The 18385-nt window shown below is 34.6% G+C and overlaps 2 protein-coding genes across 2 annotated transcripts; both read right to left on the reverse strand.

The window, feature by feature from the left end:
• Nucleotides 1-1062: 1062 nt before the first annotated feature.
• On the reverse strand, nt 1063-2319 carry LOC143459832 (uncharacterized). Its single transcript, XM_076957127.1, has 4 exons — nt 2065-2319; nt 1650-1815; nt 1467-1511; nt 1063-1270 (listed from the first exon to the last, which is right to left on the reverse strand). The coding sequence occupies exons 1-4, from the start codon at nt 2199-2201 to the stop codon at nt 1253-1255; spliced, it is 366 nt and encodes a 121-aa protein (XP_076813242.1). The 5' UTR covers nt 2202-2319; the 3' UTR covers nt 1063-1252.
• Nucleotides 2320-10233: 7914 nt separating this feature from the next.
• On the reverse strand, nt 10234-17800 carry LOC143460239 (vacuolar protein sorting-associated protein 16 homolog). Its single transcript, XM_076957673.1, has 19 exons — nt 17626-17800; nt 17308-17396; nt 17072-17165; nt 16594-16723; nt 16371-16490; nt 15967-16123; nt 15416-15528; nt 15028-15322; nt 14834-14910; nt 14607-14738; nt 13836-13966; nt 13508-13652; nt 13256-13390; nt 12976-13182; nt 12649-12831; nt 12063-12232; nt 11747-11947; nt 11335-11480; nt 10234-11211 (listed from the first exon to the last, which is right to left on the reverse strand). Exons 1-18 carry the CDS (start codon nt 17670-17672, stop codon nt 11339-11341), a joined length of 2568 nt encoding a protein of 855 aa, XP_076813788.1. The 5' UTR covers nt 17673-17800; the 3' UTR covers nt 10234-11211; nt 11335-11338.
• Nucleotides 17801-18385: the final 585 nt, after the last annotated feature.

The following is an 18385-nucleotide window of genomic DNA, read 5'->3' on the forward strand; positions in this document are numbered from 1 at the left end:
AAGTGAGCAAGTTTAATATCTTTCTTTTTCCAGCATGGCGAACCTTTTAAGGTGCTGTGCGGGAAACAAAACCTGTCAAGCATGGATGCCCTAAAGCATTGTTATTGCAATAACTTACTTCAATTACATTCTTATACGTTACGTGTGGTTCTTCATAACTCAGCCAACTAGCGACTGCATTATTATATGTTCAAGTGCATAATATGCTACCGTATGCTGCCGTATTTCTTATAGGCCTATATTAGCAGTTTTGCAGTAGGCCCAATTGTATAGGTCTTAACATTGTCTCTCTTATAAAACCCTATATCAGGGGTAGGCAAACTTGCTCAATGAAAAAGTCACTTGCGGAAAACTACAAACACCAGCTAACCGCAAAATCAGTAGTGTTTGTCAATTTGGTTATTATAATATAGTATATAATATTATACAATTAGTAGTCAATTTTAGATATTACTAATCAGCTAGAGCAGCCATTCCCAAACTGGGGTCAGTAAAGCAGTTTTAAAGGGTCCGCAATGAGAATTAGTCTTTAAAGCATTAAAACTGTTTCAGAGGGTCCGGAATGTACAGCAATGATAGTGATTCGATAATATAGCTTTCTTGGGTGTAATGCTTAATTTATATTAGTCTTTAGTTTGCAAATTTTTTCAACATTATAGCTGTATTATTACTATTTCCACTCTACTCAATATGAAAAACAGATAGCGAAACCTACTGGATGTAGAACACGACATGAGAGTTGCGCTATCCAAAACCAAACCAAACATTGATGAGTTAATTGCAGCAAAACAAGTGCACCCATCCCATTAAACGCTTATCGTATTTGATAGTTTTTGCTTTTTCTTTCATTGATATGGTTTTTGCATTTTTCCTATAGCATTCCTTGATTTTTATAGGGCCGCTAAATATCAAAATAATTGCAAGGGTCCACCAGGCAAATTTTTTTGAAAAGTTCGGGAACCGCTGAGCTAGAAGAACCACAAAAAATATGTCGGCGGACCGCAGTTTGCCCACCTTTGCCCTATATATACGATTTTTGCAATAAAAAACATTTTTTAAAAATTGCCTTTGAACTTTTTATTACAAATCGATAAATAGATAAAGAAAAAGAAAACAGCAACCACAATAAAACGCACAGCATAACGTGTATAATAATGAAGCGGCAATATAAATAGGTAAAATTTTTGGAAATTAAATAATGATCAGTGCAAATGAAAAAATATGTACAGAATGCGTGTACTTTTCCTCACTTCTATGGTTTTACGTCTTCCTGCAAAATTAAAATAAAACAGTTATAAATGTGCAACAATATCCACAAATCGCTCACAGTTATGTGAAAAACCACAGCCTTGACTTGCGTTATAAATAATGTCGCGTATTGTTTGCCTAATATTCTAAAACGAATCGTTTGAAACAGTTTGTTTTTTTAGGTTAAATACTGCCGTATATTGGACACAGAAACTTACCAAGTAATCGTCGAGATCTATGTTGATTTTTCCGTCAGCAAAATCCTGCAGAAACAATCAAGGCATTTAGTTTTCTATATAACTGCCATGGCAGCTAGTTTGTCCCAGCAGGAAAATATATTAATACGTATAGTTACATTGGCAAAAACATTTTCCAAAGTTTGTCAAAATTCTTACGCTTACCTTTAACACAGTAAGGACGCTTGAAAGACGGTGTTTGTAGACAGCATTAGATTCCGTAATTTCTGTCACTTCGTCCGGAGTTACTTGCCTCGGCTTGACGTTGATTGGATATGGACGATGCAAGCGATAGTTGTTGCGATAACTTGTGAAGACGTCAGTTTCAATTCTGTGACCAATAAAAATCAGCTTGATTCATTAATCTTGCTTAGTTATACTTTGCAAAGTTTGGCAAAAAATAAATCTTTTTCATAGATAATTTTCATGCTGGTTTTTTATTGTAAAACACAAAAATATATTATATCACCCAGAGTTATAATTATATCTTTGTGTGCAACGAATAATAGTTTTTACTTTTGCGGTAAATTTTAATTTATTTTTGTTTAAAAGACAAGGTATTTTGACATCTCATTATTACCTTCTTCCTCCATGTTTCGGCATTCCGGGTTTGATCCATTTCAACCAATGCTTAGACCTTGAACCTTCGGCGCTGATTAACCCGAATACGATCATACAGACAATGAGTTGAAAATAGGTTGACTTCATTGAAACCATTTTCGTTTTAAATTTTTTCAGCAAGTAGAACGTTATACAAATAATAATCTGGTATTTTCTCAGATTATGCGATATTTGTATGTTGTTAGAGTCGCTTGATTTAATGCCAAAGCAAGCCCAGGCGGCGGTATTTATAAGGACGATTTTTCACGCAAAACGCGCCGAGTAGAAAAAAGGAGTTTCTTTTCGACTCGTTTGCGTAAATTTGCACCACGTTAAACATAAATGTAATGACGCGTGGTCTGCTGACGAGTTGACTGCGCGACGGGCGTGTGACGGTTTGTTTGATATTGTTTATTTCTGCTAAAAAGAAATAAAAAATTGCCTGATTGACATTTTAAAATACTTTTTTGTTGAAGTAACCTATTTTAGTTATTTTATTACAAAAACTTCCCAAGGGAAAACTTTTGAATTTAATTGGTTTATTTGATCTTATATAAAGCGACAGAACTATATGCTACAGTGAGACAACTGGCCAATCCAAGGCAACAATTGATTCAGAAAACATAGCTCAAACTATTGAACATTTAAATCTTTATCACTACAGTATATTTTATCGGCGTTTGTGAAGTGCAAAATAAATTTCTACAAACTACAGCAAACGTTTATCGCATTACTTCAAGTGAAAGTTTTCTTAAAATTTATTCATAATAAGTTACTTTTCAAGCATTAAAGCAAAACCTAAAACTAAGATCTGAAACTATAAGAACACTGCACAGAATTTGGTTCGACACTTTGTGCATCCATGAATATTGTAAAATTATTTGTTTACTTTTGCATCCACTGAAAATCTTGAATTAAAAAAGAGGTGCGTGAAATATTAGAAGTGCAATATCAGCGTTTTTAATTATCTTGGATTATTTTAATTGATTATTGCATGCAGAAATGCGTGGTTTTATTTAACGACGATGTTGTTGAAAGTAAATCTATTTTGCTTATGTTTCAAAAGTTATTATTACACTAGCGGAGCTAATGACGGGAAAAAACATAAAAAAATTGGCATTAAAACTGCAACTTAGGTCATTTCGAACAGAGACTATTGCTTACGTGCGTAAAATTTCACAAACATCGAACGAAAAAGTTATGAACAAGTTCAAAAATACCCTAAAATGCATCAATTAGTTTAATTTACCACCGTTATTTTTATTGTGTTAGTAAATTTCATTTCATTCATTTAATGTATCAAAACTTGCTTATAACAGTTGTGACAACATTGCCTAAAAATAAAAAAATTATGTACAATTTCAGATTAGAGAATGTGTATTATGTGAGATGACATTGTATATTTGGCAAGTTTGTCCGTCATGGTACATCTCCACTTCAAGCGCAGTTGATCTTCGTCGATCACGATTCTTTCTTAAACACCACGTTTGTTTCTCAAAGTGACTGTTGCAGTACATAAATCTCAAAGATTCACATCGCGTGTAACTGGCATAAATGAATACTCTGCAAAAGTTCACACTGAAAATTGGAAACCATCTTATATTATTATAGTTTATGATAGACCACTACTTAAAACCAGTATACTATCCAAGTTCAGATTTATAACACTGCATACTTTTCCTCTTGCAAATAATATCACAGTAAATAATGATTTAGCAAAGTTTTCCTGCCTTCGGCATGATGATGCGTCCAGCGATGATTATGACAAACAGCTTCTGCAAACACAACTTTGCCAAAATGCTCTGTTTTAGCTTTATGATTTTTGCACCCCAACCCGCCGTGTCCCCTATACATCAAGTAAGTTTCAAAGAAAAACCAAAATTCATCATGGATGACTTCGGAGCATGACTTTTTTATTTAATCTTATCTGGGAAGCTTCTTGTTCAAAGTTTGGTAAATAAGTTGTCAGGATAACGCTTGTTTCGATTCAACTTTTACAGCTATCGTATTACTGGTGACTAATTGATAAATGCAGTGTCAATATCTAAGGTCAATTGTTCACAATGTGGAAGGTGAATGACAACAAACGACACCTCACTTTTCCAGAAACTTATTTTGGGAAATCAAGCGACAACTATACAAGCAAGTAAATTATCTCAAATATCGGTCAGAAAACCACAAGAAAGATTTAGTGTACAAATCTAAACTTTAACCTATGATCTTTATATACAATTTTGCGTAATTTACGCTTTTATCCAGCGAAAAACAAACAATCGAAATTAGCAGAAATCAACACACCCCTTCAACTTTAGGGATCGTGATTCACAGACGTTTATCGCAGGTATCTGTTTCTAAGATCACGTCAACCTAATATGACTAATTTAATAGCTTCTGTGAACAAATTTAAAGCAGAATTGCAGCCGTCGACAAGCAGAAAAACTTTCGGCAAAAACACGTTAGATGGTAACATGACTTGACTATTCCTTTTTACACAATTTTTCTTTTTGCTGCCAGAAGTCTGGTGCGCTAGGCATTGACGTTCCCAAAAAAGAAACGGTAAAGTCGTTCAAAGCAAGCAAGTTTTACAAGTTGTAAATTCAGGTTGGGGGAATATTTGGCACAAATTTAGTCTACAAGTTATATGATGCATGTAAGACACGTCATAACAAAAAGTTTTCAAACAGCTTATGAATGACACATGGCAATAATTTCAGAATAATTTTTTTTTCGATTGTTTTTGTTGATTTCGATAATCACCTACATAAACTTATTATGCATGATAATGCCATAGCACATATTGCGTCATTTTGTGGCTATATTACGTGCGCGCATTATGAACGTCTAACACGTCACGTAATTCCAACTTGTTTATTTCTCGGATATCGTAGGATGATGACAATAATGAAAACAACTGAAAAACGTTATTTTTTTACTAAGACATGATCTTTTCTTGTGATCATGATAATTCTAACGCCAAGCAAAATTTCACTTTATTAACAATACGGGCATTATTGTTAGATAATGGCAAATCACAAAAATTACAAAGTGACTTATGAGAAGTGCGGTAAATATTATGAATCACAGACATGTAATAGATGGCTATTAATGAAATGAGGCACTAAATTCTGTTTACTTCGGAACCACTTTTAATCTCAACTTTTGACCTAGATTAAACCCGAACTATATGTTTATTTGTAACAATAACGTAATGCGATGTAAAAGACACAATACGTCTGACGTCAGATTTTGTGACGCAAGCTAAACGAAATACATACATTTAAGTTTCGAGACAAAACAATCGAATAGCTTTTATGTTTTTGTACAAGTCAAAATCGCTCAAAATACCCCAAGCAAGGTCGTACGCACAACCATCAGCCTGGTGGTTAGTGATACACGGTTTTCGTAGCAACTAATTTGGGGAAAGTGTGGTTTTCTAAAAATACAATTTTACTTGAATGTGACGATCACGAGAGACCGAAAAAAACAGTGATACGTGACTAAGTGCGACATAGGAAAGGATATGATAATACGTAGCTGCGTAGCTAGGAAGAAATAGGAAATGCAAGCATTAACAAAACAAAGCGGCTGGTTTTGTGTGATTGTAATAGTTGTTCTATTTATTAGCCTACACTGCAAACAAACTATACCTTCCTGTCTTGTACTTGTCGCAATCCCTTTGCTGCTTCAGGTGAAATACTCTCTTTTCACAGTCGACTTAACTTGAAACCGTAAGGAAACACCATTTTGGGCTGTTTCTGGAACATGCATGCTTACTACCGAGGTCGCAATGTTTCATGTATTCCTGCAAATCAACACTTGAAATGCAGTTGACAACAGAATGCTCGCAAAAGAACATTGATGAAAAAAGATCAAGCTTAGTTTGCAGCCAACAAAATATGTTTAATATTTCCCGAGTCATTTAGTTAAGCTTAATGTACAATCCAAATGCTTTATTGAATCACAAAAGTCATAACTTTTTGAAAAAGGGGAAATAAATAAATAAATATATAAATAAATAACATTAAACCACTTTTTACACCTGGATCAAAGTTGAACATGAGTTTTACAAAGAAAGATATCGCCAGTTAATTTAGAAGTTTAGAATTCCTCGGGTCAGATGTTTCTCGACAACATTTTCCTGCTTAATTATTAAAATTAACTCTTTTACATTGTCGTCGTTATTTTGTGATTACATGACAGCGAAAGCGTGGCCACACAAAACCCATAACTCCACGGACCGTGCGTTAAACGTAGCTGTGAAGTCATCATAAGTGTTACGTAAGAAAATGCCATAAACTACCGTATTTTACCCAAGTTGTAATATGAATTTCTGATAAGCGGCAAGTGATAATATTTAAAAAATATCTTAAGTAAAAAAGGTTGTAAGCATAAAAAATTATGACAAAATATTGGCAGTAACATATCCACCTATCCTATATGCTTCTCAACGCGATCGCACAATTGGTGTGTGTTATAAAGCTTGAAAATTATTTGGATTAAACATTCAAGACAAAATGCGATGCCGCAGTATCAGATGCCAACCCCGAAAATATATTACTCCAAAGCCACGTGTTACTTTGTGAATAAATTGAATACTGTATATTACCTGATATACTGTAATTTGGGCAATATCAACTTAAACCATAGCATATAGTAGGCCTATGCAACAAAAGCCTGTTTGCAGGCAGGTTCAACGCAACGAAGTTCGCTTTAATGGGTAACGGCTTAGTATTTAGATTAATCCTTGCATATAGGTCACACGTTCGATTTTGATTATTCTGAAACGAAATTGAGTGATGTAAAAATTATTTACAATGTCTGTCTGTATAGGTTACAATTTTGATTCCATATATAGTCGTCGTATGAATATAGTTGTAAGTTTAGATCATGATATATCAATAGACCACATGTTGTAAGAATAGCACAAAATCGATTGATGGTTAAGTCAGATCGGAATAAATATGAACCTGTTCCAGCAATATACATGTATTATTATTGCTTTCGTTATGCTCCTTCCTTGATGTTCTACAAGAGTGAGGTTCGTATTATGTTTTTACCTATACTAGTATAGCTATACTGGTATAATCCTTCCATAAAGGAGATGGCATAAAGTTAAAAAGAGAAACTTGATTATAAATCAAAAAGTTTTGGATAGTTTTAAAAATTTTTGGTTAATTTGGACAGTAGTATTAAACAATATTGAACAGAAACCATCAAAATATTTAGTTACCAGATGTATAGTGGACTTTGGATTCGCACATTGCCGATTTGAAGACAAGGAGTGGTTGAGTGAAATCTGTTATAAATTCTACAAAGTATTCTTAATTCCTTATAATAATCTCGATGTTTCTGTTGTCAAAATTGTTTGTTATCTATCATTGCATTTGTTTGGTCTGCGATTGAAGTTACATGACACTGAGAATATCATCTACATTACATTACATAACATGTGCAGACACATTCTTATAAAATCACCGTTTCCCTCCTTTACTTTCTTACATAAAAGCAAAATAAATGCAGAACTAAAAATTTATTTTCATACATAGTTTTATGTTATTAAAAGTCTGCGAAACTTTTGCAGATCAATTTAATTATCACTTTCATTTTCTCATGTCGAGTTTCCAAAGCAAACTCAGCTTACTTGTATGAGCCATATGTTATCTTTATAGCATATTTTAAATCAAACCTTTTATCTATCGATCGGGCATTTTTGCAATCTTGCATCTCGTTGTACACGAAATTTACTTCGATAAAACTATCATAACATCATCTGTAATATTATCACAAACAATTTCAACAATACACATAATCGTATTTCATCAGCACATAACCTTTGACACTGTATATTTTAAATAAAAAATAACCTACACTTAAAATGAGTTTTCAGTATATATTTTTTCATTTACTTATACAAGTTCGGCTGTAAATGACTGATTATATAGAACAAATGTATGTTTCACACTTCCAAATGTAAGTCGTACATTGTTTGGTGTCATCATGTAACGTTACTCTGAGTGGGATGTTAGGGTGTTCATGCCTCGGATGTTTGTGGTAAAATCATGCTAACTTCAAAATTAGTTCATAAAGCGGCCCGTGAAAGTGCCGGTCACGTTTGGCTATATGCAGTGGATATTGCAGACTGCTATCTTTTTAACTACGTGTATAACAACTTCCTGACCTGCCAAAAAGACCCATAAAAATGCGAAATAGTTCATGCTACCTACCTCTACCGTATAGCCACTGGTAGTGCAACAATTGATCACCTTTGTAAAGATTAAATTACAAACAGGCTTATCATTTACCCATAACATCGGTTTAGGTTCCATAAGATCAATAATATCAAGATTAATTTTTTTCTGTTACCACTTTTTGTGTTTCTCTGTAATATTGTTATTATGTATACCATATTGGTGTTAAAAGGTATAAGTTAACGTTGTTAAAGCTTTCAATGACTATAAACCTTATCCGGTAAAAATTTGTGCAATTTTGAAAACCGAGGGCCATAAACGTGCTGATTTAACATTTGCCTCATTCGATTTGGGGCTTAAAAGATCAATAGAAACCAGATTATGAAGTCTTTTTAATCAGACTGCCGCTGGATCAATCACACAATCCTAACTTAATTGAATATAAGTTACTCTAACTGAATGTACAGTACATTTAATAATGTAACCTTGACTGCAATAGGACAACCTATGATCCTAACATACATTTTGCATTTAATGGTACATGAAAGAATATAAAAATGTTTTGACACTTAAATATTGCACGAAAGTCCTACAAACTTAGCATGCATGCTATTCCACGTAAGGATATACAGTAGAAATTTAATAACTCGACTCTGGTTTATCTCTGGAAATTCTAAATGACTCGAAGCAATTTCACCGGTGCCGGAAATAAAAAAATGCATGTGAGTAAACAACATATGGACAATTTACACCTCAAACTGGTTGTGTGGTCCTCAAAACCGTAACCTCAACATTTATCAAAATACCATTCGTTAATTATTTGTTATAACTTATAAGCTAAAAATGTCCAGCATTTATTTTTCGATTTTGCGATTTAATGCCTTTTCACCTTAAATTTCTCACGTGGACTTCAGGGTAAAACATTTAAAAATCGGAAAGGAGGCTGTTAAGATTCTATAGTTAAAAGGTTATAAAAATTTACGTAACCTGTAGAAAGAATCAACTGTAACGTGAACAGTTTGCAACCATCATTAACTACGAGACAAAAGCAGTATTAAGGCAGTGACTCAAGAAAGGTTACGGTAGGATACTGTATGATAATTTAATATAGGCTAGCGCTGTAGCTTACAGGAGAGGCAGTGGATAGTAGGCTATATGATTACGAGAGTATAACATTTTCGATGCTACGTTTAGTGCCAATACTACATTATACCATAGTATCGCTCTTAGATTAAGATATTTTGATCATAAAAGGTTACAAGAATAACAAGCGTTTATTCATTGTTAAAGTGTAACTGTTATCTCTAAATCACGTTTTAATGGTCATTTGAGGCCAATTTAACCAACCTCTGATACTCGAAGTATCGTCGCTTTACCTATTTAACTCATGACGACTTTTTCTTCAGCACTGCGATCTATTGGACAGCATCGGCATCTTTTTCCGTACATCACTACCGATATACCAGAGAAGATTCCATCTTGCAACAAGCAGTAGGCTATTGTCATCACATCTTCTAAACATTATCATTGGTGTGCATTCTTGCTGTACTAACTCGGGCTAATCAGCAACGCCCTTCCTTAGTGCTATGGTCACCAGAAACCGGGCTCTTGCCCGGGATGGGGTTTCTTTTCCCATCCACTGATGTACAGCATTGAAGCAGTTTTCATTCATCAGTTACTTGAACACACCACCTGCTCGTTTGCTTAATTTTCGTTTTTTCAATTCATGTTTTATGGATTTAACTAATTATAGGTTTAGTGGCCGTGCTAGTTGTTGCCAGGAAATATTAACGTTATTTTTCTTGAGCACGTTTTAAGCTATTTCGGTTTTGTCACTTTTTCCTGTTCATTGGCGCGTGTTAGTAATAACTGGCTCGATTTTTCGTCCACAACGCGCTTTTGACAAAAAATAAAATGATGATTGATTGATTCAACTTCGAATTAACGAGGTTCTACTGTAATTACTTCCCGATTGTGGGTAAAGTTTATTTCTATTGGATATTACGTCATACACAACCGACATGCAATCAAACACGAGATCAAAAGAAAATTCAAAGAAATTCAATCGTTAACTTATACCACAGTTACAAGCACTTCCGGCTTACAAAAAACCCAGGTATAAAGAGAAATGTAAATTCGGTAAACAATTGTAAATTCTCAGAGTTCGAAAATGAAAACTCAAGGCACTCGTTTTGAACCGGCGGTAGTTGGTGGTGACAAAACGGTTGCTTGGCAATATACCGAAGTTGCCCAGTAAAACTTTCCAAATTTTTTAGAAGTTTTGTCAGTTGGAAAAGAGTTGTTCTGTTAAACAAATCATGCAGTTGCTGCAGCAGTCTGCTAATCATATACACCAGTTGGGTCCAGTGGTTTCCAAAAATTGTTCTCGAACCCCCCGAAAATGTTTAAAATCAGAAATAACGAAATTAAAAAGTATTCATATCATGATGAACTAAATAACAATCACTTCTTACGACAACGGGCATCAATAAAAAAAAACAGCATATTAAAATGAATTGCACGACTGCATTACTGGCACATCAACTTACTGCATAATCGGACGAACGCATATTTCCAATTTTCAGCATTGTGGAAAAATTGGGCAACTACTATCGATGGCTCTATGACGACTGTTTAGAAGTTTTTTTATAGGTTAAGGTCATTGCATAGACCTTAAAAGATAAACGACGATCAATCGGAAATACAGATAGCTAAAACATTAAAATAAAATCTATTGGTAAACCATTGCAGAAGATTTGATCAAACCAACTTCGTGTCCCTTGAGGGTGAGCCTGCCGCCTTAGACCCATTAATTGCTCAGTAAAGCGCCATAACACCGAAATACGAATCTCTAGGACTAAATGTAACTTGTTCGAAGTTTGACAGTGTTCAAATAAATCATTTGCGCCAACTGGCGGACGAATAAAATCTCCATATTTCTAAAAAACAAAAAACCGACAAAAATTGACAGAACGTTTCCCTCCCACTCGACGCCCGCGACTGGATTCCAATGATTACATTTTTACTTTCTCAGTAAGTAATTTTAACAAGTGGGCGATTACCATCTTATCTTCTCTGATATTGAACCATAGCAGTTCGAACCAGTTCAGCAATCGCTCTGTGCTCAGGGCCACATTTCTTCAACACCATGTCCAAATCAGATAAGTTCTTCGTCTGGATGGCCAAGTCGGCCGCATATTTCACATTGCTGAAAATGAAAAGCACAGTTTGTAATTTACATGTAAAATATTACTACTTGGTGGTAATAATAGAAGGTTGTGGCTAAACCTGAAATATTAACATAACATCAGAGCAATAGAAAATCATGACATTTTAAACGCCCTAGCCTTTATGTTTGCATGTTCTACAACGGTTGGTTTCTGTGCTCATTTAAAATTTGGTTTCAATAACCAAAACCTTTTACCAAGTGTTCATAAGCGTGAAACATAAAATCCACCTATGATTTTGACCTACCCAGTCTTCAACAAAGCAGATACACGTTTGTCCTGAGTAACCTTTGAGATGTACTTTGGCACTTCCTCTGAAGCGTGGTTGTTCATGCACACTTCAACGAACGGAATATAACCTATGGGTGACTTTTTGCTTCTTGAAAAACTTTCCAATTCTGCAAAGTTCCTTTGTTCTCCCAATGCTGTGATCCTTAACCACCACCACCTACAATTCAAGTAATGGGAAAAGCGATAAAATCCAGTTACTATACTCACGTCACACGTCTCTACGGCGTGGAGAATTCTGTTTTATAAAAAGTTCAAAGGTTTAACGAATGTACCTTTTGTCATTCACTTTGAACTGTTTTCGAAGTTGTTCAGCTTTCTTAATTTGATTTGAAGTGAGAAGTGAATGCAAAGTATCATGAAGGGAACCTTCAACATAACTGCTCTCCGTGTCTTGCTCTAAATTGGTTTGTTCATGCAAGAGCTGAAGTTGTTCCTCAGTTGCCTAAATTATTAGCAATAAAAGTACATTTTTACTAAAACGTTGAACAGTTGGAGTTGTCATTAATATAAAAACAGTTTTTTAATTGCTTTAGACCAGTGGTTTTCAACCTTTTTCATACCGCGACCCATTTTAACAACCCAATGTAACTAACGACCCCCCTTCCAAAAATTTTGATTCAGAGATATGTAATATATTTGTGTATGCGCAATAGCACAAAAAATATAATTAAAAATAACATAAATTATACCACTCTGTTGAAAAAAATACTCATTTATTGAATTGGCATTCTTGTAATAGTGATTGGTATTTAAATGTCGTCTTTGCGACCCCCAGAGAAAAGGCAAACGAACCACCCAGGGGTCGCGACCCCCAGGTTGAAAATCACTGCTTTAGACTAATGCTGCAACAGTTATTACTTTAGTGCAATATTCATCACGAGCTTTACTAAAATTGTCAAGCGCTGAATGGAGCAACATGACCCTTTCTTCTGGTCGAAATGTGCCAAAACTGTCGTGGATGTAACAGTGAGCTAATTCGATAAAGTTATCCTCCTGTTCATGCAGATCTTTTAACATCCTTTCATTTTGCTGTCTGCAGTACTATGACAAAATAATTCAAATACAGTATTCAGATTTGCAGACAAAGATCCTTAAGTGTGTTGACATTAATATAAAATAAAACGTTAACGTTGATTAAATTAAATTAAGATTGAAAAAATATTGCTTCAAGGAAATAATGCCTACCTTCAAATGAAGTTTGTATGCAACAGGATGTTGTCGGATAGCACAGAGAAAATCAGCCAGGTTCGTTCTTTCCCTCAACCGCGCAATTGCTGAGTGGGTTAAGTCTGTGTTCCCACTAAGCACAGCTTTCTCTAGCGCGAGAGTGTGCTTTCCGAGTTTTGAAAGTAGCCGCACTTGTTCTGAAGCTCTTGGCTCAAATTCTAAAAGCTAATTAAAATATTAAAAAGATTAGGACTAGTGTTGGTCCATATCATTTTATGTTTTGGATCGGTACGCAAACCTTGATGGCAAGCTCCTTTTTACCACATTCAACAGATTTCTCTGCGATGCTCGCATATGACACACCCACTGCAGATTTTAGCTTGCCACGTATAGCATTAGCAATGCTGTCATCAGATACTTCAGTTTGTTGAACCTGCAATGAAACCGCATTCAATATAGGTCAATTTCTTGTTGCAATACAGTACAATACAATACATTGGGCTGGAATACCTTGGTTTTTAAGATAGATAAAAGTATCTATTTTTATTACCTTGTAACAAGCCCAATGAGACAAGATTCGACTTGATCCTTGGTCAGAGGGAATTTTAAGATAATCACAAATTTGATAGGCAAGATGAAATTGCCTTCTTAGCACTAATCGGTCAATTAAACAATCCATCGTAAGATGTTTTAACCTGAAATAAGTAGCTCTGTCATCTACAAATAGCGTGAGCCCTAGAGTGTCAAAACATCAAAGCAGATGTATGTACATGAAACTCACACACCACAAATAAATCATGAGTTATAACACATATAATTGAAAATTGGTGAATATGGTGCTTTGACAATGCTAGACTACATACTACCAGAAAACTCACTGTGCTGAGCTCAAGGCAACGCCCGTATCAAAATCACGAACTGCGTTTAAAACACGGAGAGCCTGACATGTTGTGACAAATAATTCAGTAAGCGTGGGGCTTGGTACAAATGACTTGCCAAAGGATGCCGCCTTGATTCAGAAAGAATATAATGGTGTGTTAACTGTAAAGTTTACAGACAGAGGAGAGCATCAAGCTAAGAGATTACTGTAGTTATTTACTTGCTTCAGTATTATATGAAATGATCTAACTGGAACTGCAAACGGAAAATAATAAGGTTTACCAATTGTAAAAATATATCAAAAATTCTGAACATAATTATGTAATTACATTAACTGTGAAATGTTTTTCAACACAGAAGTAAATCGTCTTTGGTCACTTCAGCTTAATTGTAACGTTAGACAGAAGAGGTATGCAAAATCCTCTTGTAAAGCTTTTGATTAACCTGACCAACCAGTACCAAGTTTACTTCCGGGTAAAACAACAAATCTTTTTACAAAACTACCTCTTCGGTAGCATCCTTTTAAATGGACTGGAAATTCAAAACAGTTCCTTAACCAAGTGTATTTTAGTCAGTTTTTGTCATGACCTTGAAAACTGACTGATCTTCCAGTGTTTTTCTTTTAGCTCTTTTAGTTGTGATATTGGTAACATTGAGAACTTAACTTTAAAAGGGTGATCTTAAAATTTTGGTTATGGCTTGGGTCGATTTTAAGTTATGCCTCACAAGTCTTGGGCAATAAAAGCAACGTTCATCGATAGCATCTATACCTGCAACAGAAGCTTTTGTATTCTTGGCTGAAATTCTACAGAAGCCGCATGAATACATTGCTCAACTGCTTTCTCAAGCTGCTGCTTCTCAATCAACATCCTCAGATATTCATCAGCTTTTTCACTTTTATGCTGAAAGCAAAACATCGAATGTTTTACAGGTGTATCATGGCCTATAACAAAAATTGAATACAATGATACATGGTATGTGAAAGTTTTTGTCTTACGCTATATTCTTTGGCAGCATCATTAAGCAAGGCACCCGGCAACATGGACCCAACTTTAAAAATTCCCTGGACAGATTCTATATAAGAAAAGAGATCATCTTCATAATATAGCGCTGAAACTAATCCATACATATCGTTCAAAAAATACTGAGAAGTTCAATTTTACTTCACAAACATGTCATAACCTATCATACCTGGAACGTGTTGCAAGAATTCATGTTTGTTTGCCGTAACAATATGCACTCCATCTACATCGGGACATAGCACTGCCGATCCCAGCTGAGATTTAAAATCTTCCTCTACAGTGTATTTGACCCAGTCTTTACTTGGCCCAACAACTAAAATTGTTTTCGGACGATAAATGACAACTGCGATGTTGTTTTTCGGCATTAATCCATTGGCAATGGAATTTGAAGCAATGGAGTCACAACACCACATCAGTTGCTTCGGGCGGCTACCATTGGCTGTATTGAACTCGCAATATTTTTCCTGAGGTGAATAAATAAAGGTATTAAACTTTCTAAAAAATAAATAAATCCACACTGAATCGCTGATATAACTATTACTGTGACTGTCAACAACCTGAAAATCAGATGAACCCATCCATAGAACACCTGCGTCGGTAAAAAGCACAATGTGTTTTCCATCAACCGAAACACTCATAGCTATATATGACAACGGTGTAGAATTCAATGCTAAAAATATGTCACCATGAACAGTTAAATAAGATTGATACAGTGTACTCAGTTTTAAATTGTTTTCTACGCAACATTTCAATATATACTTTCACCACTTACTGTGGTGAGCAATTCATGACAAATTTCACATAAGCATAATTATGGGGAAGACTAAAACATGACTAAATGCTATGTGAAAACAAATCTTCAACAACCAAAGTTTACCAGATAGTTAAAGAACATGTTTCCATAAACCAGGAGAATGTGCTAATAATGAAGCCAAAAACCTAAAATAAACAAAGGCATGGCAAGCACTTCATTTTGTGCAGGCAAGTTGTAATGATCAGACAGTTCCTTGCTGAAAACTGCATGTCATTATTTAAGTCTTGGTTGTTCACTGACCACAAAAAAGCTCACAAAATGTGTCTTCATCAACATATTTTCAGACTTCACTACCTGCTGGTGTTTGCTGAAAAGACTGGCCTCCATAATCAAGTAGGTAAATGTCATTGTCATTCGCAGCCAACACTTTGGACGATCGTGGTCCAGACAGTACACACCAACTGCTAGGTGGTGTACGCTTTAAGCCTGGCACATCTGCAAGCATTCGAACCTACATACAGACACATAACACAAAGCTCTTAAATACAGTCACACAAAATAATATAGCACTGGATAAAAAAATGATTACACTTGACGTAACTACTCGTACTACTGAAATGAGGTCAGCACTTAAACAATTGGGACAAATTGGTCATTTTTGATTGTCATCTTTCAAGAAAACAAAATACATTTACCAGTAGTTCGTAGGCTTATGGCAATTTGGCTCAAATCAGTATTATTATAGACATTGGACATACCTTTGGCTCATCTATGTTGCTTACTATAAGAAACCGATACAATCCATTCATAACTGCTATTCCAGTGCCATGTTGACTAGTAAACACTTCATATTCTAACACTTTGTTTTCACGACATTCCTAAAGCATGATAATAAACATGTATATTTGTAAATTTAAGCCTTTTAAGCACAAAAATTTCCAGAGAAAATACACAGTGATAACAAAACGCTTTAAAACCAACCATGCCCATTGTAAATGTGCGTTGAAATATGCCAAATATGTTGTACAGCAAAACCTGTCCATCTTCTTGAAGACATAGCAATTCATCAGAATGTGTCCATGCAATACCTAATAGAATACCACTATTCCATCTAAATCAAAGCAAAAGATATATTATAATTAGCAGAAAAGTACTCCGAAGGTAAAAAATGTTGCACTTATTTATCAAAAAATTACATAAAATTCTTTCTAAAATCATAATTTGGTGCAATAATTAACTGTCTCCATTTGCAATAGTGGTACCTATGACAGTTACATAAAAAGGGTATATAAAACTTATTACTTTACCAATGTTATCTGGAAATTATGGTAATTAAAAACAGTGTAAACCAAAAAACATTGCTATGCATAAAAGTTAAAATTTCTTCCAGTGAAAAAGTGACAACCAAATGTTAAACGTTGCTAGAAGCAAAATATGGGAAGAACAGATGATTACATACTTAAAAACAGAGATCTCTCGCCCAGCTGCATTGTAGACATAAACATCTGGTCTCTTCCCGCTTCTACTTGTATCTGATTCATCTTGCACAGTTGCTGAAAAGTTGTGTGCAGTTTAAAATAAAGATATCATTTATATAAAACAAGAATGAAATGTGCTGGAAACTGTAAACGTAAACGCATGTGTAGTAGGAGCTATATTTGTAGAATTTAGAAAGAGTATACCAAAGCTACTAACCTATCAAACCACCATACTTGGAGATACAAGTCATATTCTTTGATAGATCGACAGAATTCCATCCCATAGGGTTGTATAGGCAACATTTTCTGCATATATTTTGTAAATCAGTTACTAGTTCAGTATGAAAAAAACAACCAAATGCTATTCTATACATAAATCAATGAAAAAAAATAAGGTAGAAAACAAATCTTTGTTAATTTCATTTTCCAATTTTTTAAGACTCATTCCGTATAAAGAAATTTTAGTATATCATAATCTATCACATATATATGTTACTGAAGCATCACATAACAGTAAACATTTAGTCTAAATTACCTGATGGTATTTTCACCAAGTGGGTTCCATTCCAGGGTTTCTGACATTTCAATTCATCAGATGCAGTGATTCGGAGTTTCAGTTTTAAGTTTTAAATCACTTTTAGCTTTCAATATTGAAGTTACTTTTAAAGACTGACAAAACTTTTAATAAAAACCCTTGTTATGAAAACAAATATTTACAGCAATAGACTAATAAAAAGTATACATCTACACATCAATACATGCACATTACACACAATACATTAGTGGTCCTTATGAACAGTTTCAAGTCTGGGCAATACAAAAAAACAAACCCTAAATGTGTGTGTCAAACAGAGCTTGCAAAAAGCCCAGATCCGCAGCCGAGGCTTGAGCTATGACGACTCACTGCCGACTTTAAGTCATGCAAAAACTTTTCTCAGTCCAAAAATACTGATTATGATAATAGGATCATCTGAACAACTGGATTACCTGAACTTTGAGTACAGGGATTGTAAAATTTACTTGAAAGTTGAAATCACATAAATTGCCAGGAGAACCTTGATTACCCGATTCATGGAGTTTATTCTTATCTACAATCCAAATAGTCCAAGCAGATCTATCCTAGTATAGATTAAAAGCACACTACGAGTCAATTGCAAAAAATTTTAGGTGAGTAAATGCTATGCATCGCATGCGAAAGCATTTGCAGAAGCAGTAGGTGCAAAAACTAATTGAAGTCTGAAGGTAAAATGCATCATGGTTGATCAAATATGCCACAGGATTACCGGTACATTTTA

Source organism: Clavelina lepadiformis, chromosome 5 (genome assembly GCF_947623445.1).
Source record: "Clavelina lepadiformis chromosome 5, kaClaLepa1.1, whole genome shotgun sequence".
Taxonomy (NCBI): domain Eukaryota; kingdom Metazoa; phylum Chordata; class Ascidiacea; order Aplousobranchia; family Clavelinidae; genus Clavelina; species Clavelina lepadiformis.